This window comes from Podarcis bocagei (assembly GCF_964188305.1).
Source record: "Podarcis bocagei genome assembly, chromosome: 12".
Classification (NCBI taxonomy): Eukaryota; Metazoa; Chordata; class Lepidosauria; order Squamata; family Lacertidae; genus Podarcis; species Podarcis bocagei.
Window position 1 is genome coordinate 5,272,360 of NC_138137.1, and position 25,360 is coordinate 5,297,719.

The following is a 25,360-nucleotide window of genomic DNA, read 5'->3' on the forward strand; positions in this document are numbered from 1 at the left end:
ATTGAATGAATGCATGTAGATATTAAGGTTAAAAGGTACGAGTAAAAAATACTGAATCAAAATGAGAATGTGATGACTATTTCCCTTAGCCTGGAACCTTATAAACTTAAATAAAGCAACTGAAGAGAAATACAAAGATAATGAACTTGGCAAATAAGAATACCCCATGACGAAGAGACCATTTGGTTTTAGGCCTATTAAGGTGATGTGGAGAAGAGACTTGATGAAACTCAAAACATTGGTTATTATTAGCTAATATTAACTGTACAGTTAAGTTATCAAAGTTGGAAACTGGTGAAATGGTAACTCTGGTTACTCTCTGACTTTACATCAAGCTATTGCATTTTAAAAGATAAACAGAGGAGCGGTTCTCTTCTACATATTTTGCCACTAGGCAAGTGAGTGAGGTTTCGTACAAGGGTATGTGTGCTTAGGATCAAGGTACAGGAAGAAATACTTGGACACAGACTGATCTGTGCCATGCCCAATATATTTTGATGTAACAGAAGGTAAACATAATGAGTGATAGGCTCATTCTTCTACAGCACAGAAGAAAAAGGGAAATTTTATAATAACCTAAATCATCTCAAGTATTCTTGCCCAGTTTTAGTACTACAAGATCTGCTAGCATAAGAGGAGCCAGTGGCCCACCTAGTCCAACTGTTCTCGCCTGATGCCTCTGGGAAGCCCAAGTGTGATGACTATTGTAAGTTATCACACTGAAGGTGGTTCAGGTATTCATCATCATGTTAATGAAATGAATCAAATCCATTCTCAATGTTCAACAAAAGAGACAAGCAGCTATTTTAAGCTAGATAAAACAACAACAAAACATTATTTCATCTCTCACTTTTGGAACATGCTCTAGTGACATCTAGTGGCTCATTCTTTGGAGCACAGCTTTTATTTTATGAGTACTGTATCAAGAGGAGAAAGAAAATTGTCCTCTTACACAGAGAGATCAATGTTCTTCCATATTTCGTAGTATTAGAAGTCAAGATTGAGACCTCCTCTGACTTGGGGACTCTAGGAAGGCCTAACGTAAGATGTTCTGTGGATAATAATTCATTTCACTATTCAAAATGCAGCAAAGGCTAATATGACTACTGCTGCCACCACAAATCTTCTAACTCATAAGATGCAGCAACAACAACAAAAGGACATGGGAAGGAAAAATAAATGTTACTTCTTCCTAAGTATGCATCAGCCTGTGTAAGGGAAAAAAGTCAGTCCTCCCTTCCTGTGAAAGGACTTCAGTTTCACTATTTTAAACACTACCAAGCTGCACATTTCACTGTGGGCTTCTGAGGGACTGTTACAGACCCAACATTATAAATGACAACTGACCTTATCAGCTCCAGCTGAGCAAGTTCCTGATTTGCTTGAAATATTGGTTTTTTAGTAAAAAGTTCACCCAGGATACATCTGGAGGAGAGGAGAAACAGACAGAACATTTTCATCAATAGCATTTTAACAACTTTGTTGTTGCAAAATATTCTGCTTTTATTAAAAGCCTTACCCGCAGCTCCAGACATCAATGGCAGGTGTGTATCGTTCTTCTCCCAATAAAAGTTCAGGAGGACGGTACCATAAAGTGATAACTTTGTTGGTATATGGTCGACTGGAAAAGAAAACAAATTTGAATTTTCTCAAAAAGTGAATTACTATGAGTAACTCAAAATACTGGGGTGGGGTGGGGTGGGGGGATAAAACATCTCACAGTTCTCCTGATCCCACTCAGGAGAAAAAAAAAACCCTTAAAAACAATGTGCTCATTTGTCTGCCTCAAAATAACCACAAATTATTTTATTATCTTCTCAGTTCAGTTACGAACTATACAAGTCTTAATTCCCAAGCAATTCAAAACACAGAAGGAAACCTATCTTGAACTGGCTTGAAACCAAAACATTTTGAAGTTCACTGGCTCTGAATGGACTTTATAAGCATCCACCACCAGGTTAAGACCTCCATTTTATATCTATAAATACTATATGTCTACAGAAAATGGAGATTTCTTAATAAGATCCCTTATGCCCTTGCTACTTATTTGAAGAAAGCAATTTTAAAAGCATAGGTCCAATTCTCAGAGAGGCAGTAGTTATGTATCTCTATCTAAATATTCCACTTCAAGGTAGAATAGGGGGCTCACAGAATAGGTCTTCATAAAACATTCATAAGAACTAAGCCTGTTAAAAAGATTTAGCTGGAAACCTTCACTCAAACACTGTGTTGTGCACACTGCTGCAGGGCTGTTTCTTTTGTGTGGAGGATCATACAATTGCATGAGCACCCCACCCCACCTGCAGTCTAAATCAGGCTTCCTCAACCTCGGCCCTCCAGATGATTTTTGGCCTACAACTCCCATGATCCCTAGCTAGCAGGGCCAGTGGTCAGGGATGATGGGACTTGTAGTCTCAAAACATCTGGAGGGCCGAGGTTGAGGAAGCCTGGTCTAAATGGTTACAGCACAGGTGAGGCTTTCCTATGGTCATGAAGTTAAGGCCACTGAACTAATACAGGCACAGGCTTGAGAATCAGTAAACAGCATTATGGAACGACTCTCTCCATTTAGATTAAATAGGAATATATAATTTGCATTTTATTTTTCTCTTGAAGTGGTATTCTGAAAAGCTATATAATAATATTTTAAAGAAGCCAAAATTAACAATAAGATACATAATTGTGTGGTGTAATTTAAATACGAGTGGAATAATATAATATATATAAGTATATCCATTTTAAAAAGGGATACACAGCAAATCAGACCTAAACTAACAAACTGAGGTTTTTATAGACTATTAAAAAGCTTAAGAATTTAATTAAAGAGTCATTAATTCACATGATATAAAACCACATAAATAAGCAAAATGGGTTAAAGCCATGGAAAATAACTAGGGCTGCCATATTTTGAAGAGCAAAAAAGAGAACATATTTGCCAACCTCTACTTTTAACTATGGTTCGCTATTAGGACTCTACTCGTGAAAAAGAGGACGTGTCCTGGAAAAAGAGGACACATTTCAACCCTATAACTATTTTCTGCTACTTTTATTACAGAACTTTTTGAAACGCTTCACCTGGCTTTTAAAATTTACTTATGAGGAATTTCTCAAAACACTGTCAAGAAGAACTGACATGTAGCTTTGGACTTAGTATTAGACTTACCTCTCCTCAGAGCTATACAGCCGAGCAAGCCCAAAATCTGCAAGCTTGATCTGCCCTCTAGTGGAAAGAATAAAGATTTTACGCAATTTTTAAATATCTAAACAAAGGCTGTGAGGAAATGAAATCAGAAAAAAATATAAATCCCTGCATGAAAAAAAGAATTTGTAGCAGATGTTAATGCTTATGAACTAAAACTTAGCGTATGTATCACAACAGATAGAAATACTTAAAGAACCTACTTAAAGTTCTAAATGGCTAAGTTGGTTAGTTTTCCATACAATATTATTAATATTATGAAACAACTTTCATGTTATGACAGCAAGACCTTCGGTAAAAACCCTCAGATGGGTCATTTTAAGTTTTATAACATGGTGGGTTGTTTACATACCACTTTCAAACTTGCGTACCCAAAGTGGTATACTGTATTGTTAAAACAATATATAATACAGGTAAATGATGTAATAGAAACAAACAATTACAGAACAACAGTGCAGCAGTAATAGAGATAAACCCCAAGTAAGCCACCTTTACTTCCTTACCAATTGCAACAGCAACTCTCTGGGGTCTTGTAAGCAGTGGGTCCTGTTCCTGCCCCCTCCACTTCACATGCCGCGAGACTGATATTACTTTATGTATATACTGTACCTACCACTTAAGACATGTTTTAAAAATTAAGCTATAAAACTTTTCTAAATAAATAAAAATAAACTTTGCAAACAAAGAAGACCCACTGACCTAGCTCTATGGGCATATCCCATTATGTGCAGAAATGGTGCTTTGTGTGAACAGAGAACATACAGTGACACCTCGGGTTAAGAACTTAATTCGTTCTGGAGGTCCATTCTTAACCTGAAACTGTTCTTAACCTGAGGTACCACTGTAGCTAATGGGGCCTCCTGCTGATGCCGCCACGCGATTTCTGTTCTCATCCTGAAGCAAAGTTCTTAATCCAAGGTACTATTTCTGGGTGAGCGGAGTCTGTAACCTGAAGCGTCTGTAACCCGAGGTACCACTGTAGTTCCACTAGTCTGCATTCCAATGCTTAAGTTTGTGCACATGCAGAAACATGCCTCTATTACTGAAGTGGACTGATAGCATGTCAGGTATTATGCACATAGAGCATTCCACAAATGGGGAGCCACTACAGAAAAGGCCATTCTCGTGTTGCCACTCTCTGGATCTCACATGGAGGCAGCACGTGAAGAAGGGCCTTAGATAATGAACAAAGAGCCCAGGATGGTTTATATGGGGAGAGACGGTCCTTCGGGTATTGCGGTCCTAAGCCATTAAAGGCTTTATAGGTCAAAATCCACACTCTGAATTGGGCCTGGAAGCTAATTGGCAGCCAGTGCAGTCAGGTCCACATTTCCTGCTTCACGTGGTCTTGCAGATGCCTGCAGCTGGGAAGCCTGCACAGATGGCTTCTTTTATTGGCCATTCTGGGTCGCACAACCCACTGTCACAGTGTTGTTTCTCCTGGCAGATCAAGAGGCGCAGATGACTGCAAAGGTTGCAAGGTTTCTAGCTGGGGCAATCAGAATAAGGTCCACTATTTGACTGCTGATTCAGAACCCTAAACCGTGTTTTATATAACTGACTTTTATTTTGTTCTGTGTATATCGCAATGCTTTTTGTTGCTACAGCCGATGGCTGATGCAAATAAAGTTTCATTCATTCATTCATTCATGGCACCAAGGCAATATCACTATTTGTTCCCAGAAACCATATTGTACATGGAATTCACTATATAGTTGAGGAAACAACTGTAATATCTAAGTATAGCTCACTGCTTTAATCCAGGAGTGGGGAACCTCCAGCCTGCAGGTCCAGTTTGGCCCAGCACAAGTCCCCATTTAGTCCACAAGGCTGTTTTCCCCAAACCATACCCACTTGCCCAACCCCCCCCCCCATCAGATGGTTCCAGTTTCCCCATGGGAAATTTGATCCCACAGCCAATCCCTGCAGTAAGAAGGTTTGAGATTACCTCCCACAAGCACCATTAAAGACTCTTTCCAAGACCTGTTTGATTCTTTGAAGTCCTGAAGATAATCGCCTGATAGCACTGTGATGCCAGGCAATTGGTCAACCAGTTAAATTTGGCCAGCGGAAAAGGGAAAGTAAATATTCCATATCAGATTCCTTGCCCCAGGTTTAATCCATAGAACTATGTATCTTGTTTGAATACCCAAAGATATCCATCCAACTTACTACTAAAATATTCATCTGCCAAAAAAAGTTTATTCACCACTGCCTGTCCTACTGTCTTTCCAGATCCATTCTGCAGAAACTCAAGCTTAAAGACGAACCAGCTCATTTGAAATGCCTTACAGCTAATGATAATTACAAAATACCTAAAAACATAATCCTGCCAAGACTTCCTAGTCTTATAATAATTTCATTTTTATATACCCAATACAATTTAAAATGCCCGAACATGGCAAGACAATAACTTCATCTGCCAATACGTAATACTGCAACAGTAAAATGTATTAGTCAGGGGAGATTAATTGGGGAATAGTTGACTTGATGGCAACTATACAGTGAGTAAAGGGCTCCATTAATATTTTCAGTTTATTTTTGGTATATTGATTTCCTTGCCATTGTACATTCGTTTGTAAATTTTCCTGATGCATTAAGTATTGGCATCCAATGAAATTGTTTTGCCATTATTAGGGCATGTATAAAGTGAAGTCAAAGGAATAATAAGCCTTTAGAAGATTCTGCTTTTAGGTATTTTGTAATTTTATATTTGCTTTTAAGGAACTTTAGCTCTCCAAATTAGAAGCCTATTTTCTTACAGACTTCAGTGGCAAGCCTTTCCAGGTGAACCAATGATTCAGTCTTTATATAAGCCTGATACCTGTGAGTATTCTAACAAGATAAGCAGTTGCATTTATTTATTTCATAAAATTTATACACAGTTTGACTGTAAAAAAACAAACCAACCTCAAAGTGCTTTACCAAAAAGATAAAAACAATCAAATTATCAATAAGAACAACAACAATTTAACATTTTCAAGAAAGTAAAGTAACAATAGACTAAAACTCAGATTAACTTTCTAAACATTTAGGTAGGCTTGTCTAAACAAATACGTTTTTAGTAGCGGCCAAAAGGGCACACTAAATGTGGATTAAACTATATGGATTCAACTATGAAGTTCATACAATTAAAAGTGCTATTAAAATGCAACAACGTTTCTTATAATAACCTGAGTCTAGACTGAATTGTTTGTTGTTAGGTGTCTTTGGAGAAAGTGTGTATCGTAGTGTCTGAAGTAGCTCTCAGCAGCTTTAAAAGAAGTGTATCACCAGTGCAAATAAAATCCAATTGCAGCATAAGCCATGTATTAGTAAAAACAAAAGTCTTGAAGCACCATATGTCAGGGATGTTTTAGTTGCAATTCTTGCACTACAGGTAGTTGAACCTGATGTCCCTTGGGGTTCCTTACAACTCTATTATTCTATTATTCTACCTTGAAGACAAACACATTTATTATGACATAAACTTTGGTGGATGACTGTCATCAGCCTATTCATCATCAGACTATTAGCAAGCTCTTTATCAACCTGTGTTAATGCAAGTTATGATTTATCAAGACATTTTTGCATTTCTAATATCTGTGTATACAGAACTGAATGAATACCTGTTGTTTAGTAAGATGTTGGAGCATTTAATATCTCTGTGCAAGAAATTCTTCTTGTGACAATAATCCAAGCCTTCCATCAACTGCCTCATGAATGATTTAATGTGACTCTCATCAAAATGAACCAAGCCAGATTCTAGGAGCCCCATCAGGTCATGATCCATATATTCAAACACAAGGTAAAAAGCACCTGCGGAGAAATTTAAATTTATTTCATGTTTAGTTTAATTTTTGAAGACAACTGTTAATTCCATGCACTAAAATGAGATTTGTTCAGTTCACTACTTTGACATGTGTTGCCAAAATGCTGTAACGTAAATAAGCATATCTTTCTTAAACATATTTCTGGAGAGGGAGGGATTTTACAAACCTATTCAGGACACTATTCTACATTTCAAGTTGGAATACCAATCTTTACCTCTGCACCTATTTTCATGGGAGCTGGAGGAGAGAAATTGCAAAGATATATTGTATACAAAATTGTTATCTGCTTTGATAATGGAGATTACAGGCATGGATGTTAGAATGACACCCACAACAAAATTCTACATTTTGAGTCTGGTCCCATCTAAACTCCTGTACCCATTTTCAGGGGACCCATGGTTTGATATCCTGATTTGTTTCCACACACAAAAATTGTTAGAATAAATCACAGTTCTCCAGGTTCACCCATCATAGAAAACCGGTTAGTTCTAAAGAAGAGGTTTTTATCTCCTCATCACATATGCAAAAGCTCATACAGGTCTTTTTCCACAATGGTAAGCTATCTTCTATTTCAACAAGGCCATATTATGAGCCATACTGAGGGCTCCATCAGCGTTGTGGCAAGATAAAATCTCCCTGAGATACTGGAAAATTCTGCCAGTCAGTGTAGACAATACTGAGGTAGTTGAGTCAATGGTCTCTCTATAAGGCAGTTTCCTAAAGATATTGTGTTGTATCTTTATAGGACACTTTTCACCTTGCTGGAAATGCAATGGGAAACTGCAAAAACACTCCGAGGTCTAGTATCATTGCAAGTCAGCTAACATTCAAATATATTCTTTTTTTCCATTGTAAAACGAATCGAGATCCAACCAATAAAAACATAAGGAGTTAAACTGAATATAAATCCCAAAAACCTTTACTGAAAGATGTTTTTTCCCCTCAAGAATCTCAATATACATTTGATATGCTTCCACAACTATTTAACAGCGTGTATATAACCTCATGAACTCACTGCTTAAGGTTATCCAACTGCTAAAATAAAAGATGAAGCCATTTCATGATTACTGTACTTCGTCTAACTCCAGTCACTTATATTCACAGTTCTACAGAATAAAAGCTGAAGAGATGCCTCTTAATGACGAGTCAGTTACACTGAATTCTCCAATCCCTAACAGACTTCCCATTAGTTCTGAGAGATCCAAGTAAAGCAACTCATGTACAATGAGAACAGAGAAGGAACTCTGCAGTGAAGCATCCTCTGATAGCTGCATGACTGCTGTCAGTAAAACCTTCCAAGCTTCAGGCTTGCGCTAATATCGGCTTGCTAGCACTCAAACAAACAAAAAAGTTCATGAACACTACATTTGATTCACAGGACAAAGGCTGTAAATCCTTTCAAGAACGAATCTGCAGGATACGGTAACCTTTGCCTTTAGCCTTAGGGTTTCACATGACTGCAAACTGATTAGACTAACGTGAATCCATACTTTTTTAAGTCGTTATCTCTTCAATGCTTTCTGAATTGTGTTTCTGAAGCAGCTTTTTACCATTTTGACAAATCTTTCATTAAAATAAAAGCTCAAGTACTACATATTTTCCCAACCTGAACAAACTAATTGTTACATAAACAAAATAAAGTGCTTCCACTTAGCCTACTTTACCAAACCATTATCTGCACAAGAGGGGGTGGATACAGAAACCCTCTTACCAAAGCCCAGACCATTAAAAGCCATTGAAACTTTCCAGGCCAAATCACAAAGTCAAAGATTAAGAGAAGATCAAATTTACCTAGTGCAGCTCTCCATTGCAACCATCTGTCTGCCACATGCCACTGCCACCCTAACTGAGATAGACTAGTGTGCCCTGAGCAAAGAGCAAGTGCGCTGCAGACAGAGGATTGAATGCCAAAGAACTGACACAGCCAAGTTCTAGCCAAATGCTTAAGGAAAATTCACAGAAAATTTCTCAACATCCCTCTAACTCCCAAAATAACAATCAAACAAGGAACCATTTCAAAGATTTACTAGACACAAGAATAGCTTTTTAAAACAAAAGAGGAACCAAAGTAATGATCTGAGTGAGTTCAGATCACAACTTGGCTAAAAGGTTGACCCTACTTGCTAATCCTCTAATACAGCCTTCTCTAACCATGTGTCCTCCATGTGGTCTGGACTACACTTCCTATCAACCCCAGCCAGCAGGGTCAATGGTCAGAGATGACAGGAAGTGTAGTCCAAAACAAGGGCACCAGGTTGGAGAAAGCTGTTCTAATGGTATTTTCCCAAGAGGAAAGCAAATTGGCAGTGGAGCACAGAATGGGAGGGAAGGTATAGAAATGGGGGTTATAAAAAAGGAGGGAAGTGGCATGGGAATGAGGGTGGAGGTGAAAACAGGGCTACTAAAGCGGCTGCAGAATAGGAGGAAGTGGCTTCCTAATTGGGTGGAAGGTGCAAAGAGGGCTTAGTAGTTCCAATGTGTGTGAATATGCAAGAAGTTACCATGGGGTGGATGGTGTACAAGGAGGAGGAGACATGAATATGGGAGTGAAGGTGCAAAGCTGGTGCAAAGTGGGCCTGCAGAACAGAAGAAAGACTCGGCTTAAAAATGGCATTGGGAAGGTGAAAAGGGAGCTTCGGAGTTGTGTGGCGTGGGAAGGGAAAGCTCTAGTGGGTTAACATGGGGAATCACTTAAGTGAGAAAAGTTTCTACACCCCTTCAAAAAAATGTCCTTGGTGATTTTTGTTTAGTGCTGGGATTTTGTTTTGCCACACGTCCCAGAAGTTATTATATAGGGCTGCCATGTGTCTGGGATTTCAAAGGCAGAATTGACCTCTGGGGGGGTGTTTCCAAAAGGCGGTGCTTTGTCCTGGATCTTAGAGAAGTCAACCGAAAAATCGCAACAACTTTCAGGGTTTCTCCTTTTTGAAATATGGCAATCCTATACTATAGTAATTGCATTACTTGTGATTTTGTTGTATTTGTGTGTATTCACTTTCCTAGAAATCTTTACAGCTCTGAAAAGGGGGATAAATATATTTTAGCAAGGCATATATTTTTATAATGCCAATTCAATGAGAAAAACTGAATAGTATATAGGATGCTATTACCTTGCTCATATTAATGTGGGCAAAGGCTTATAGCATGTCTCTTCAAAAGAAACCATGTATACATATGAAGAAGTGTGCAAGTTACATTACAGCTCAATAAATGCTCATGCTATTCTCAAATAAGGTGCATTCAAATCAGGACTGTTAACACAACAGTAGTCTACATACCTTTGTCTTTCTTAAAATCCAAAGCATCTTCCTTATCTGTTACTATTTCCTTCATGTTGATTATGCTTTGGTGAGTAAGTTGTCGAAGAATCTTAATTTCTCGAATAGCTGTAATTGGAAAGCCTTCCTTCTCATTATCCAACCGTACCTTCTTCAGTGCCACCATTTCCCCTATGAAATAATGTTTTTATTCTATAATGATGTAATTGCATTCAGTTCAGAATTTCCTGTGGCTGTTTGTATAATGCGAGACTATCAGGTATCTTATAAAACTGAAACCGAAATTTACTGCATAGAAAATGAAAATGAGTATATTTAAGCAGTTTCAGTATGCAAATCTCTACGCAAATAAAACAAGTTAAAATTGTTTCTACTACCACAATGTCACTTTCTCATTTCCTTTTAACATGCATGACAGCAATCTCTGCTGCAAACCACTATGCAAGGCATCACTCAGAGAAGATGTTCCGCATATGCTTTTCTGTATGGATGTGATCCCCCAAATTTCATTTTGCCCACTTAAGTTGATCCAGCAGTCGGAAGAACCTGTTTGTGGCTATGGAGCACAAGGCCCATTACAAAAGCTTAGAATGAAAGGTCTGTGCAAACACTATGGTGTAAATTCAAATTTCACCTCCAGATCACATGTGGTCAATCAACGCCAGCATTTTGCAACTCCACAGCAAGGTAGCAATACATTTATTCCACAAATATCAGAGATTGGGAGACACTCAATGTTTTGTGTGGGAACTTCACCTCACATAATAAGTCTCCCCTTACTCTATTCATCCCTTTGTCCCCCCAACCCCAGCTGCGCTGGACTGTTCCCCAACCCTTCAGAGAACATTTGGATACAGCTGGATGTCACACGTTTATTTTAGCACTAGTATTATTTACCCAACTTTCTATTCCTCCTCCTGTCTCAATAAGCACTTGAAGTCCATAACTGACCCTTTTCCCATTCAATACTTCTGCACTGAATATTTGCACTTGGGTGCCACAGTCTGATGGTGCACATGCTCAATTCCACACGTTTTACTATATCCATGGACTAAGCCGCACACTGGAAGAAGTGTGAAGAGTCACAGCTTCTTGAACTTTCCTTAAGGGCTTGTAGCCTAAACACACAATCATCTCAAGTACTGTCTTGCAGCTGTAGAGAATTGCTGCATAATATATGCTCAGGAACTTGACAAAAGACACAAAACATGCTGTGGTGATCACACTCAAAGTCAGCTATTTCTATGTGAATTGATTTTGAAAGCTTACCTGTATCTTTATCTCTTGCTTTGTAAACTTGCCCGTAAGTTCCTTCTCCAATAATGCCAATGATATCAAATTTATCAACACAGCGTTTCCCCCAGTCAATTTCTTTTTGCTTTGTTTCACCATGGCGTGGTCCACATATCCTAGCAGACAGTAAAATGCAACTTGAGTGCATTTCCATATCTATATAATAATATTGTATAGATGTATTTTTGGGTTTTTTAAAATATTTTACTGATTGTGTTTATTGTTATGTTTATAAGTCACTTTGAGCCATTTCCATGAGTAATATGTATAATAATTATAAAAAAGAAAATATTAATAAAAATTCTCCTTAGAGTATCTGCTCTTTTGTGCATACTATGACTTCAGCATTTATTTTCAGTCTAAACAAATGCTGCCATTAACCACAACTGTCATTTGCAATTTATTTTAAACCCCTATGACTGTTGCATGCATCCCTGGGGGTGTTGGTTTGCATTTACTGCTGATACTGAGCAGATTTTCAAAAACATTCCAATACAAAACAAGGATCATCTGTTTTGTGGGAAAACTAAAAAGAAACTCAGGATGCAATATCTTTCTTTCCTTAGAAAAACGGAGAAATGAAAGGATACCTTATCTCAACCTGTACTAGTCAAATGCAGGTGTGGGTGGGTGTTTTAAATCCCAATATGACTTGTTAAATTGTTTCATTACCCATTTCAGATATTTCACTCTTTATTCCTACATGTAGGTCCTGCTATCCATCTGCTTGTTATCCTCAAATTTACTTGTCCAAATACAAAGAATTGTGCCCGAACCTCAGTACACACACGGCTCATTCAGATATCCAAACAGCCAGAGTTTGCCTACTTCCTTACTTGTTCATGCTTTGCTGGTCAGCAGCTGCCATTTTCAGGCAGAAACAATTGGGGGGGGGGCGAGGATAGAGCCTGGACAAATCAGGGAGCAGGGGAGACAGGACAAATCAGCTTTTCTTCCTTTGCGCCTCTTTTGCTAGTTGGACTTGTTATGCAAATGCAAATTTGCTAGTTGGACTTGTAATGCAAATGCTTGCCTAACAAAAGGATTTCCAGGGAATGCACTGTGTTCAGGTAAGAAGGACCTGCATGTATTTCACACTCGTTACTCAGAAATCAGACGCTATAATAAATTTACTGGATGAAGAAAACCGCATGCTATAATCTGTTATTTCAGCAAGCCACTCGAAACACTTATGATATGGGCGTGATGAGGCATACTGAAGATTAAATATATGTTTAAGGCATATATTCCTGCCTATAGATCTAAGTGCAAAATGGTGATAAAGCTTTGTTATGTCGGTATAATGAAATGGCAGCACACAACTGGTAGAAATGAAAGAAGGCTGTTCCATTAGCTGTATTTACAATTTGCCAGTGCATCTAGACTGGCAGATTTAAAAGTACATGCAATCACAATTATGCTAACCTACTTCAGCTCCTTTTACTTCCTAAAACGAGTAAAATATTAAAAAGAAGCCTTAACAGAATCCTACGAATCCTACTATGAGTAAGCTACCAGCATTTCTTATATTCAATAGCTCAAACAGAGATTTTAAAGTGATACGCTATGGAAGTGAAATACATGTATTATAGAAAAAGAAAAACTTTGTGCATACTTCGGTCTCTTTTTAAGATGTGGCTGCACTGGTGTTTTTTTCTCTTCTGGACTTCTGGATAAATCATCTCCTCCAGGCAACTCAGGTGGCAGTGGCAGATCTTCAAGCAAGTGACGCAATTTCTTCTCCACTTCTTTCTTAACAGCTTTCACAGAAATGCTCCCTTGAAAACTAGAGAAATATAGACAAACCTTTGGTAGCTTCCTATTTCAAAATCCGATGCCAGAAATCTAAGTCAGTTTTCCAATGTACAGCCTTCTCTAGATTTACATTTTGAAGAGCATTAATTTTGAATATGTGAAGGCATAAGCAAATGGAAATCAAATTTGCAAATATGTTAATAATATTAATAATCTAATATTAATATTATACTAGAATTTGAGGCTACAGCACTTGCCTAATCATTCAGAAATTTAAATAATAGCCATTTTTCAACACAACTCTGATCTATAGGGAGCTCCAGCTAATTTGGGTGTTATTTATTTATTTTTCTGAAACTTATTTGGCTATTACACTCCCTATAGCAGGGGTGTAATTAGACCCACCCGGTCTCTCCATTTGACCTGTGAGGCCATTTCTACCAAGCCCTGCCCACCCACCCTCCAGCCAATGCCATATAGGACATCAAGTATGAGCAGGTAAGGACAGGACTTGGCCAAAATGATGTTTACAGATGCTGCTGATCACCTGGCCTACAGTGCCTGCAAACACCTTTTCAAACATCAGGGCAAGGTAGCACTCTGAGCGGATTTCTGAAGACCCCTGCAGGCTGGAAAGGTCACCCAGGTGGCTGACAGGTGGGCAGGGCAATCCATCAGGCTAGAAAGGTTCCTCAGCCCTGCCCCATAGCATATGAAAACCAATTTCTTCAGCGTCTACCTGCATGTTGTATATAGGACAGATTAAGACTGGCTGTCATGGAGGGTTCTCAAACAAACTTCCAGTTTGAAGGTGCTTGTTTCTTTCAATATCCCCCTTATTAGTTTAATTTTTTTTAAATGCTATATTTACAAAGGCTCAAAACCTTGAATTTTAAATTGTCTTAAGTTTACATGGAATAAATAATGGTAAAATTCAGTTGTAATGCCAAAGTTAGCATCTTCTGGAATAACCGGGAGATAATGGTATTTCCAATGCTCTATTCGTTTTTATTCCATATACAGTCAAACCTTGGTTGTTGACTGTAATCCGTTCCGGAAGACTGTTCGACTTCTGAAACGTTTGACAACCAAGGCACGGCTTTCGATTGGTTGCAAGAGCTTCTTGCACTCAAGCGGAAGCTGCGGCGGATGTTCAGGTTCCGAAAAATGTTTGGAAACTGGAGCATTTACTTCCGGGTGTTCAGGAGCCGAAACGTATGATAATGGAGGCGTTCAAGAACCAAGGTTTGACTGTAGAGTGCTTCCACTCCCCCCTCCCCCAGTACTGTACACAGGTTGAATGGATCTGCATCTATGGATAAATAAGTGTGATTCCTCAATAAGCAATAACACAACTCAGGAACATGGGCATAGCAGGTGGCGGTGGCAGGGGAGGTGGCTGCCCCCACAATCAATCAAAATCCGAGGTTCTGCCCCCCCCCATGCCACCTAACAAAAATCCTGGCTACGCCCATGTTCAGGAAGATTAAATATGACTTGCTATTATGATTTATTTTGAGTGGTTTGAATACCAGATAAACTTGTGCATTTTCCAGGTACCACTAATGTTGCAAGAATTCTAACTTCTTAGCTAGTTCGACTTTGTTTTTAAATTGTTGACTACCGTATTTTTCGCCCTATAGGACGCACTTTTTCCCCTCCAAAAATGAAGGGGAAATGTGTGTGCGTCCTATGGGGCGAATGCAGGCTTTCGCTGAAGCCTGGAGAGCGAGAGGGGTCGGTGCGCACCGACCCCTCTCGCTCTCCAGGCTTCAGGAGAGCCCCAGCGCCAGCCCCACAAGGTCGGGGGACAGAGGGAGGCGGAACGCCGCCATCCCGCTGTCTCCCGAAGTGGTTTGGAGGCTGACGGCGGGGAGACCCCGCCGCCAGCCCCGCAAGCTCCGGGGGCAGCTGGGAGGCGCAGCGCGTCTCCCCACTGTCCCCGGACCTGATCTCAAGGCAGGCGGCGGGTAGAAGAGCGCTTCTCCCCGCTGCCGGCCCCACAAGCTCCGGGGACAGCTGGGAGGCGCAGCGCGTCTCCCCGCTGTCCCTGGACCTGATCTCAAGGTGGGCGGCGGGGAGAAGAGCGCTTCTCCCCGCTGCCGGCCCCACAAGCGCCTGGAGGGGAAATATTTTTTTTTCATTTATTTCCCCCCAAAAAACTTGATCCGTCCTATGGGCCGGTGCGTCCTATGGGGCGAAAAATACGGTAATTTTCTGCTGAGGGTCTTTTGAGGCTGAAACATCTTTGATGCTTTCATATACACACGTACCATATTATTACATTAGGTTTAGCAGTCTTATCTCATGTACAGCTATTGGTAGATGTTTTGGGTTCATTTTATTAATCAATTTATTCAAATTAAATGTTTCTATACACTTTCTTCCTTGTTCATCCTTCCTTCCTTCATTTATTTATTTATTTATCAATCAATCAATCAATCACCCTTCACCTTACGGTCCCAAGACAAGGACAGAACTGGTACCCAACTGTGGAGAATTACCAAAGAGGAAAGCAAAGGTAAAGGAAGGTGGGATCAATCTGCTTATGTCCCTCACATGGGACAATCTATATGGCCAAAAAAAGGAAGAACAGTGTTGCCAAAAATACAACTCAATTCAGCTATCACACTCTATTGTGTCTGTTACAGTAAAGGTACGTGTCAATCTGGCAAGGAGCCAAAGACAGGCTCAGACACAGGTTGGGTTAGTCTGAATTCAATAGTATTTACTCAGAAGTCCAACAAGGTTTCATTCCTAAATACATTATTGCACGTATAATGATCATCTTCAGTTTCCTCATTCTTACTCCAAGAGAGAAAAGATGTTTGCTATATCAGTTCAGCAGTTGCAGCTATCTTTGTAAAGAAACCATTGTTGTTCACTCCAGTAGCAACTGCTCTCAATATGGTCACTGCCGCAGCTAGCCACAAATGGTGTTGTTTGCAAAGAAAAACAACTATTGAGGAATTATAGCAGGTGGAAAGAAACAAGACATGTGATGGTGAATTCCTTCAAGCTGTGATCCTATGCACACTTATATGTACTAAGCCCACAGAATTAAACAGGAATGTGCTTGTGCATAGGACAAAAAAAATGAGCAGTCAGAGTCTGGGTTGAAAGAGAGGCGGAAAGGCATATGAGATAAACTTCACTGATTTCAGTTCACTGATTAGGTAACAGGTAGGAGGTGCTGAAGAAGAGTTGCATGAACTGGAGTTTACTTGCCGAAACATTGGCTACAGGCTTCTAGTAATATTATGATACAGGTCCACACAAAGTAAATGAGAAAGAGGTAAAAATCTTTTAAGACTGTAGGTCCTTTAATATACTAAGACTGCTATGTGGTCTGTGGATATCAAGAAAAAGTCCTTAACACGGTTCAGGAATATTTTGTCTACAACATACCTGGAGTTGCAATAATCAGGTTGTCAGGTTATTTTCCCCCTGACATACGGTTTATCAAGCATTATTCATACCTTAAACAATGGTATGTAGCATCATCTTAAAAAAAACCAAACAATTTCCAGGTGGAAATTATGTCTTAAGAGAGAAAGTTAAGTATTTTACAACTCACCTATCTGTATCTTTATCTTCAGGCAGCATAGGTGGAAGAGGCAGGGGTGGAAGCGTGGAGGTTATTAGTGAAACACTGCGATCCTTTTCCTTAGGTGCTACACTTGGTGGGTGAGGCTTACTTTTCTCTTTCACGGAAGCAGGTTGCAATGGTGGCTTAACAGGAGTGGCTTTACTCTCTTTCGCCACCAAAACTTTTTGCTTAGCAGCTTTCTCTACAGTCAAATTGTTTTCCCCCTTCGTCTCCTGGACAGGGACTTTAGCCTTTGCCTTATCATTTTTCAAGACTGTACCACCTGAAGGGGAAGGTACGTGTTCAGTTTTTATCTTCTTCAGTTCCTTCACATTGTTCGCTTGAGGAATGGTCAGCCCAGTGTTTTCAGCACTTCCCTTTGTAGGTGTAGATGTGTTTGAAGCTTTCGCATTGGCCTTGGCTGCCTCTGCTGCTCTAGCTTTTTTGTTCTTATTCAACTCTGCAGCCAGGCTACTTTTTAGAGTCAGAGTACTAGGAGAAATACTCGACTGCCGACTTCTGGATCTTGATAATCTGTGCCTACTGCGAGATCTTGAGTGCCTTGATGAATAAGGGCTTCTGCTTCTGGATTTTGCTGATCTTCTGTTTAGAAGAGTAAAGATTTAGTCAGTGCCCATTTTTATACTCCACCATCTTTCTCTTTACTGAACAGCTTTTACAACCATTTCATTAGTATGTTTGCAGGGTAACTGACTTCTTGGTTAGAACCCTTTAGCAACAGCAGGAAATAATGTGATATATTTTACAACAGAGTTTTCCATCTCTGTTGTAGGCATTGTAAACTTGACTGAACATAAATCAGCTCCACTCTTCATTTTGAGATCAGTGAGGTCAGGATTTAATCCAAGAAAGCTTTAAAATTATTTTTAGTACTAACAGTTTTGACTTTCACTACACCAGTAAGAGAACTTCTATAACATTTTCTCTCAGGCACAAAAGGTAAAAGCACTTAAAAACTTTTGAATAGGAAATACTTGGGGGGTACATATAGGAAGAGTGGTTCAAATAAAATCAGGCTAGCTATTTAAATTTTTATGTTAAACCAATCTACTGTGACTTACATCATCCTTACTGTTGAACTACAATTCCCATCAGCCCCAAACACCAAGGCCAAGGTTGAAGAAGGCTGACTTAAACTTTAAATGTACTTAGAGAATGAACATTTAACATCACACAGTAATAATTAAGCTATATATATACTGTAAGTGCATTAAGTTAACAGTACATTCAGCTACAAATGTGCATGAAAATTTCACCTGTCAACACTAGTCTGGCTTGGAAAAAATAATTCCAACCAAAGGAACAAAGCAATAAAGATGTATTTCACAGTGTTTCTCTCACATTTATTTTATTTATTTTCAGGAGCCCTTTTATGCAAGATGCCACTGAGCAGTATTACCAGCCCTGTATAGGGAAGCTTTTAATGTTTGATGTCTTACTGTGTTTTAATTTGTTGGAAGCAGCCCAGTCAGATGGGTGGCATATAAATAATAAATTGTTGTTGTTGTTTTTGCTATTACTAGTGTCTCAGGCCAACACTCCTGTACAGTAGAAACTTGGTATAAATTTATATTATTGATATTCAGCTCCTCTATAGGTTTTCACATACCTGCTCTAAAGCAGGCATCCCCAAACTCAGCCCTCCAGATGTTTTGGGACTACAATTCCCATCATCCCTGACCACTGGTCCTGTTAGCTAGGGATGGGAGTTGTAGTCCCAAAACTTCTGGAGGGCCGAGTTTGGGGATGCCTGCTCTAAAGGATCAATATCACATGGCTGACAGGTGGGCAGGACCACCCAGCTACCAAACTCACAGCTTTGCAAGTCTCTTTGCTACTTCCAAAGGCACTGAGTCCAGCATACAGGATCATTCCAAAGATCAGGAGAACAACAACTGCTTGCTGTTTGGAAAGATCTTTCCAAAGACAGGTGTTTATCTCCTCCTCTCCCAATCCTGACTGGGAGGGGAGAAAAGCAACCGCTTTTTGGAAGATCAGCTGTGGGCAGGAGCCTTATGCTCATATATATAAGTGATAGACTATCACCTCTAATTATTTGCATATTGTTTTATGTTGTTAGATTATTGATATTTATTAACATAAATTAAAAATAAATGAATAAATATATCCAGCTTTATAACTGGAGGTCCAACTGGAATCAGTATCAAAAACCTCCTTTCACTAACTGGAACCTCTCCTTGCTATTGTTATCCATGTTCTGATAACCTCCAGATTAAACTACAGCCATTTATTGGATTTCTGCTCACTTGGAAATCTACTTGGAACCTTCAGTTACCCCCAAACATTGCTGTTCGCCTAAGCTGGTCAGGCCACTGAGAACATACCTGCTGGTTCTCCAACAGCTTTGCTAGCTGCTGGTTTACTTCTGAAACAATTCAAAATGCCGGTGGCTTATCCTTAAAATCCTATACAGGTTGAGACCTGGGAATCTGAAGAAGGAACCATCTTCTCCCACATGAACCTATCATACACTAATATTTTCTGAGGTCCTTCTCTGGGTGCCCCATCTTTAGTATGCTAGGAAAGTGCAGACCTTCTCAGCTGTGGCACCCTGTGTTTGGAATATTCCTTATGGTGCCAGAAGGAACTCTTTTTCCTACATGCATTCTGAATCTCTGGCTGAGTGTGGCTTTATCTGCTGTTGTGCTTTTGGGCTGCTTTACTGTAAAAGTTTTACTCTTTACTGTCGTTTGATTTTATAGTTGTTGGGGGTTTTTTTATTTCTCAGCTGCCTTTAAAACACATGTACTGAAGAGCAACATAAAAATAACTTAAATACCCACCCACCCAGTTTTGACAAAGTTTAAGAAAGATGCAAATTCACACTGATTTACTGAACTTCTGATTTAACTTAAATCTAATTTCCTTCTCCATGGTACTGCTGGCAGTATTGTTATCAGATACGCTATTGTATAATTTAGTGCTGCATTACCTGTAATATGGTGCAATGCAACCACTTAAATAATGCTTTAGCATGGGGTGTGGGGGGGATTCAGGCACATAAAACTCAGTGAACACATTTTGACACCATTTCCAATTCCTATCCTGCATACCTTGAATAGCTCAAGGGAAATTCCAATTGTTTCCTTTTCTCAAAGACAATTCAGATGTCCAGACCTGAAATGCTACTAAGCCACCCAAATTACACATGCAAAATCAGAATGAGCAGGAAACAAAATGAAACAACTATTGTTCTAAAAACTGCTTTCAGTAAAACTTTCAGGATGCTAAACTCCAGTGTTACCTCTACATGCAAATATAAGCTTGTATCCAGAAAGCCACTCATGCAAAAGGCTTTCCTGACACTCCTCCCTACTGCACTGTAGAAGTGTCTGTAAAAGCATCTCCTGAAAAGGGGGGGGGGGGATGAGAAGAGAGAAAGAGACCAGGCTTACCCAAGCTGACTGCTCAATTTTCATTTCCCCCGCAGCCCCATAAATATAATCACCAAACCCCCGTTACTGCAATTACTACCTTTTCAAAGTGTCAATACAATTATTAAACATAAACTCAACTGATCTGAAGCTACCCACTGAAAATTAAGTAACTATATGAATTTTCTTTGCTTACTTTCAGTTTTTTATGTTCTAAAATATGAGTAATTCCAATATCATGCAAGTTTGCAATCCCAGAGGCAGCCAAGCATTTTGGACTATTTATGTCAGGAATACAACTGGATCCAAGCAGGAAAATGTATTTGGCCAATGGACTGGATCTAAAACTGGCCCACTCCTTCTGGGCAATTTTGACAGGTGAGTGGAGCCACACACCTGGCAATCACCTGGCATATGCCATCATTTCAAATGAATAATCAGAAGTGCCCCCAAGCACCCTCTAGATTCTTCCTCTTTCTGTCTTTGGCTTTACATAAAACCATGACTGCAAAGGAAGATTATTTCTTTGCAGACTCAAGCACTGTGCATCTGAAAGCAAACTCCAAACATGACAGGGATACTGCACAAAGGAACTGATCAGGTGTTTAAATTCAGCACTGAAAGCTTCTGGTAAGATAAGTCTGCACCCATGATCTCTGAAGCGGAATCATCATAGTGGGACTTGTATTTGGCACCCAATCTAAAAGGTGCTGAGTGCAAGCCCCACTTGCAGAACAACAATCAGGAGTGCACTGATTGTTCCTTTGCAGTCATGGCTAACTACCTCACATCTAACATTGCATAATGTCAGGTGTGGAGCAGAGGACCCATGGTCTGGAGCAGGGGTCAGCAACCTTTTTCAACCATGGGATGGTCAGACCATGTGGTGGGCCGGACTATATTTTTTTTTGGGGGGGGGGGGATAAACCAATTCCTATGCCCCACAAATAACCCAGAGATGCATTTTAAATAAAAGGACACATTCTACTCATGTAATAATATGCTGATTCCCGGACCGTCTGTGTGCTGGACTGAGAAGGCGATTGGGCCGCATCCGGCCCACAGGCCTTAGGTTGCCTACCCCTGGTCTGGAGGCTCACCACCTGTGATTTATCTGGAGATTAAGAAGTGTGTACTACATTTTTCCTCCTGCACTAGAAACCTGTAAATTTCACATGTGAAAGGAAGGGGCACTGACACACAAGAGAGAAAGAAAACTACTAAAGGTATAGAACTGACCATGATCCATTTTTAGCTATAATTCCAGGGGTTGAGGATGCTGAGGAACAAAAGTAAGTTTAGTTACACTTTTCAATACAAACATTTTGTTGAAAAGAATAATATGGGAAAATTCAAGGCTATCTTGAAGATTTGGATAAACTTCTTAACTTTACACGCCTTACAGCAGGAGTTGCAAAGTATGCTGGCTAGAATAATACAGTGGCACCTCGGGTTAAGAACTTAATTCGTTCTGGAGGTACGTTCTTAACCTGAAACTGTTCTTAACCTGAAGCACCACTTTAGCTAATGGGGCCTCCCGCTGCGCGGCCAGAGCACAATTTCTGTTCTCATCCTGAAGCAAAGTTCTCAACCCGAGGTACTATCTTTGGGTTAGCGAAGTCTGTAACCTGAAGCGTATGTAACCTGAAGCGTCTGTAACCCGAGGTACCACTGTACTATGAGAGCCATATTAGGACACTAACCCAACTTTCTATCAGTGTATACCAACCATGCCAAGTCTATTTTATAATTTACTATTTATCGATTTTATCAAAGCCTTCCTCTCGAAGGAGTCCAAGGTAGCCAAACAACTCAGCAGAATTAAAAACATTTACAAGAAAATTTAAAAGCTATGCACATTCTCCGTCTATAATGCCAATAACTGCAATCCCCACAGAATGGTTCAGTCCCTGCTTCTGCCCAGCAGACAGGCAGTTTCTGACACTGTAACAGTTGTCAGAAAGTGGATTCTTGCTTGTGTTCAATGCTTTGCTACTTGTGAACTGTAACCATTAAGCTGTGACCTGCCTATTTCTCCAGTGAATCTTCTTGTTCCTTCACACATACACAAGCTCCTTTCCAGGCCCCAAAGTTTTGTACTTAGATAATGGCGTGCAATTCTATTCTATAACTATCTACTCTGGAAAAATAAACCTCATCTATTGCCACCCTCCCTCAGAAACATAATAAAAAACTTGGGTTTATCACCTCTGGTTTGACAATAATAATTACCAAAACATTAGAAGTCAAATACTACAAACAGGAGTTTCATCTGAAACTCTCTTCCATTAGTATTTACCATGGCAGAATATTGAGGGGGCTGGGAGAGAGAAAGAATGTGTGTGAGTGTGTGATCACATGCACATACATCTTAAATTACTAGCTCCTAAATGATATAACCCTCTCTTGGTGGAGGGAGTAGGGTTTAAGGGGCAAGGAGGGATTTGAAACAAAAAACCTTGAAAGTTTTCATCCATGCCGTTGCCCTACTGGCAAGCCCCACCTAATCAGTGTGGAATGGGTGTCATGCCATAAATAACTATGCACCTGAGGTTCAAACATTACAGACAGCTACTGTTGCAGCTCTTGCTGCATTCCACCCATCCACAATGTAAAAAGCCAACTGTAGCACAGGGGTGGGGGACCTCTGATCCACAGACCAATCACACTGCAATTTTGCCATCAGGCCATTTTCCTCAAACCACACCCACCCATCAGCTGATGTCACTCTGGAGGACCCTAATCCTTTTCCAGCTGAAAGTGGGGTGCAACTCAGCTTGTTGAGATAAGGTTAAACAGATAAAACAGGAGACCTCCAACTTCCTAAACTGTCTCTGTGCTTTAAACTGTGCTCCTCCTCTCACTTCTCCCTTGGACCTGGAGATGAGACATCATCTTGGATCTATCTCCTGACAACAAAGGAACCGGCATAGCTTTCTTGGCTCTCCAACTTGTTACATTAGGTAGAGCCAAAGAACTCTTTCCTACCAATGTATGTATTTTTCCAATAATAAGCATGGCATAAAGGACTACAATTGGTAGGAGAAGAATGGGGGGGGGGAGTGTCTTCCCTTGTGCAAGAAGTGCTTCCACTAGCACAATGCCACCACAGAACACTTTTGAAAACTATGAACAGAAGTTATGTGAACTAGCGTCTTAATTGGTTCTAAAACAAGTTGAATGATTCTCTGTATCAAACAGGAGTATGGACTACTGAAAATGTTGACTTCAATTAAGCAGTAGTTCCATATGTATATATAGGCAACTCTCCATTTACACAGGGGTTACGTTCTGAACCCCTGTCTGCATACCCAAAAGGTCGCCTGTATCAGCTCAGTTGATGGGCTGGAAGAACCTTCCCCTGTTCCCACCTGTCAGCTGTGTGAGAGCCTGTCCCTCTGGCTTGCAAACATGAAGTGACAGATCAACTGCCACAGCAGAGGGGCAGGAAAGGCTCTTCCCCACCCCATCAGCTGTGCTAGTGAAGCCATGTGGGTAAAGGGGGGTTGTCTGTACTGTGAAGGAAAAGAGGAATTGAAATTTGTAGTAATGAGCTACAAAAACTGTAACAAAGACTACAATTCTATAAACACTTACGTGGGAATAAGCTCCACTGAACTCAGTGGGGCTTGCTTTGCATATACAGAATTGCATTGCAGGTCTGCAAACAAAGTAAATGCAAGCCAAGCCCTAAACCAAACAGTAATCCTCCCCACTACAAGACTGATATATCGGTCATCTAAGTAAAACAGAAAGAGCTCATAAAGTGCTTTTCAAGGGATAAGACAACAGTCATAACAGACAGGATTAGGTCAAGGGAGGTTTTTTCAAAACCAGAGTATCTACTGGCAGACATATATGTTCCTAGAAAACCTCTTGTCATGTTACCAAGCCCTTATCTCAACCCAAAAGGTGATGTAGAAAGCACTCCTGCTTTATGTATTGATATAGAAATCAAACAAAAACTGAGCTGTTCAAAACTGAACAGTAATCAAAACCTTATCTAAAGAATACATCCCAAGTCTTAAAACAATCTTCCCATTTTCTATGAAGAGACAGTCTCAAATTTAACTTCAGCAGCCAAATGCAACCAAGAATTCCATGCAGGTGAGTGAGCTGACTGGCTGAGAAAGCATAAAAAATTCTGTCTCTCCTGTCAGCCCATTTGGTTCCCACGATCACTGCAGAAGGAAAACCCTTTCCTATATCACAGAAACAGGATAGCAGAAGAGATGTAGATCATGCAGTCATTCCTCCACCAGTCCCCTTGGTAGAAGACAATTTTAATGCTATCCTATTAAGAAACTACTTCCTTGGCAGCAAAGCCAGAAACATAGGCTAGTAACTTGCAGCCACACTGAGTTGCAGATAACAGTCTGTTTATACACAGTATATTTGAGGAAACACTTCTGTAGTGTACTGAGAAATGCTACCAGTGAAATCCTACACATGTCAACTTGCAAGTAAGCCCCACTAAGTTCAATGTCACTTACTTCCAAAGAATCGCGCATAGGATTGCAGCCTACTTTGTTTAAGCTGTAAAACATTTAGAAGTGAATAGTTTTTAGCTCCAAACATCTCAAGTTTTCCAAAATTTTCAGTTTGAAGTGATTTGGTTCTGAAAGGAATTTCACAATACTTTCAGTGTACGTCACCTGCACAACTCCAGCAGTAACTGGTTGTGACTACCCCCAACTTTTAGCACAATTCAGAAAGAGACCTGTTTAGATAATACCTATGGCACTTTGCTCTGACCTTAAAAGTTCCATCAAATTAAAGAAATGCCAATTTCGTGTGCAAATTCTGCATTCTCAAACCTGGTAATGGGTTCAAGCCAAAGCTCACCAGCTGAGTTGTATTTCCTAGTATGGTCCCACAACAGAAAGGAAAACGGAGGTGTTTACGTATTTAAGACCACAACCCAAGAGAATTCCCAGCCTATCCCTTTCAGGTGACACTTCTGAAGCTTCCCGAAGGAAGGATCCCTCCCAACCACCCTCTGTTCTGTCAAGGTGGCC

At 40.0% G+C, this 25,360-nt stretch overlaps 1 protein-coding gene across 1 annotated transcript in view; it reads right to left on the reverse strand.

Annotated features, from left to right (window-relative positions):
* The window catches only part of CDK13 (cyclin dependent kinase 13), a 37,547-nt gene that overhangs the window by 10,673 nt on the left and 1,514 nt on the right, over nt 1-25,360 (reverse strand). Inside the window, exons 2-9 of the mRNA XM_081165092.1 lie at nt 16,915-17,529; nt 13,198-13,368; nt 11,559-11,698; nt 10,290-10,460; nt 6,808-6,997; nt 3,164-3,220; nt 1,520-1,621; nt 1,348-1,425 (exon numbers count right to left, since the gene is read on the reverse strand). Coding sequence (XP_081021218.1) covers nt 1,348-1,425; nt 1,520-1,621; nt 3,164-3,220; nt 6,808-6,997; nt 10,290-10,460; nt 11,559-11,698; nt 13,198-13,368; nt 16,915-17,529 — 1,524 coding nt within the window. The remainder of the gene's footprint in view (nt 1-1,347; nt 1,426-1,519; nt 1,622-3,163; nt 3,221-6,807; nt 6,998-10,289; nt 10,461-11,558; nt 11,699-13,197; nt 13,369-16,914; nt 17,530-25,360) is intronic.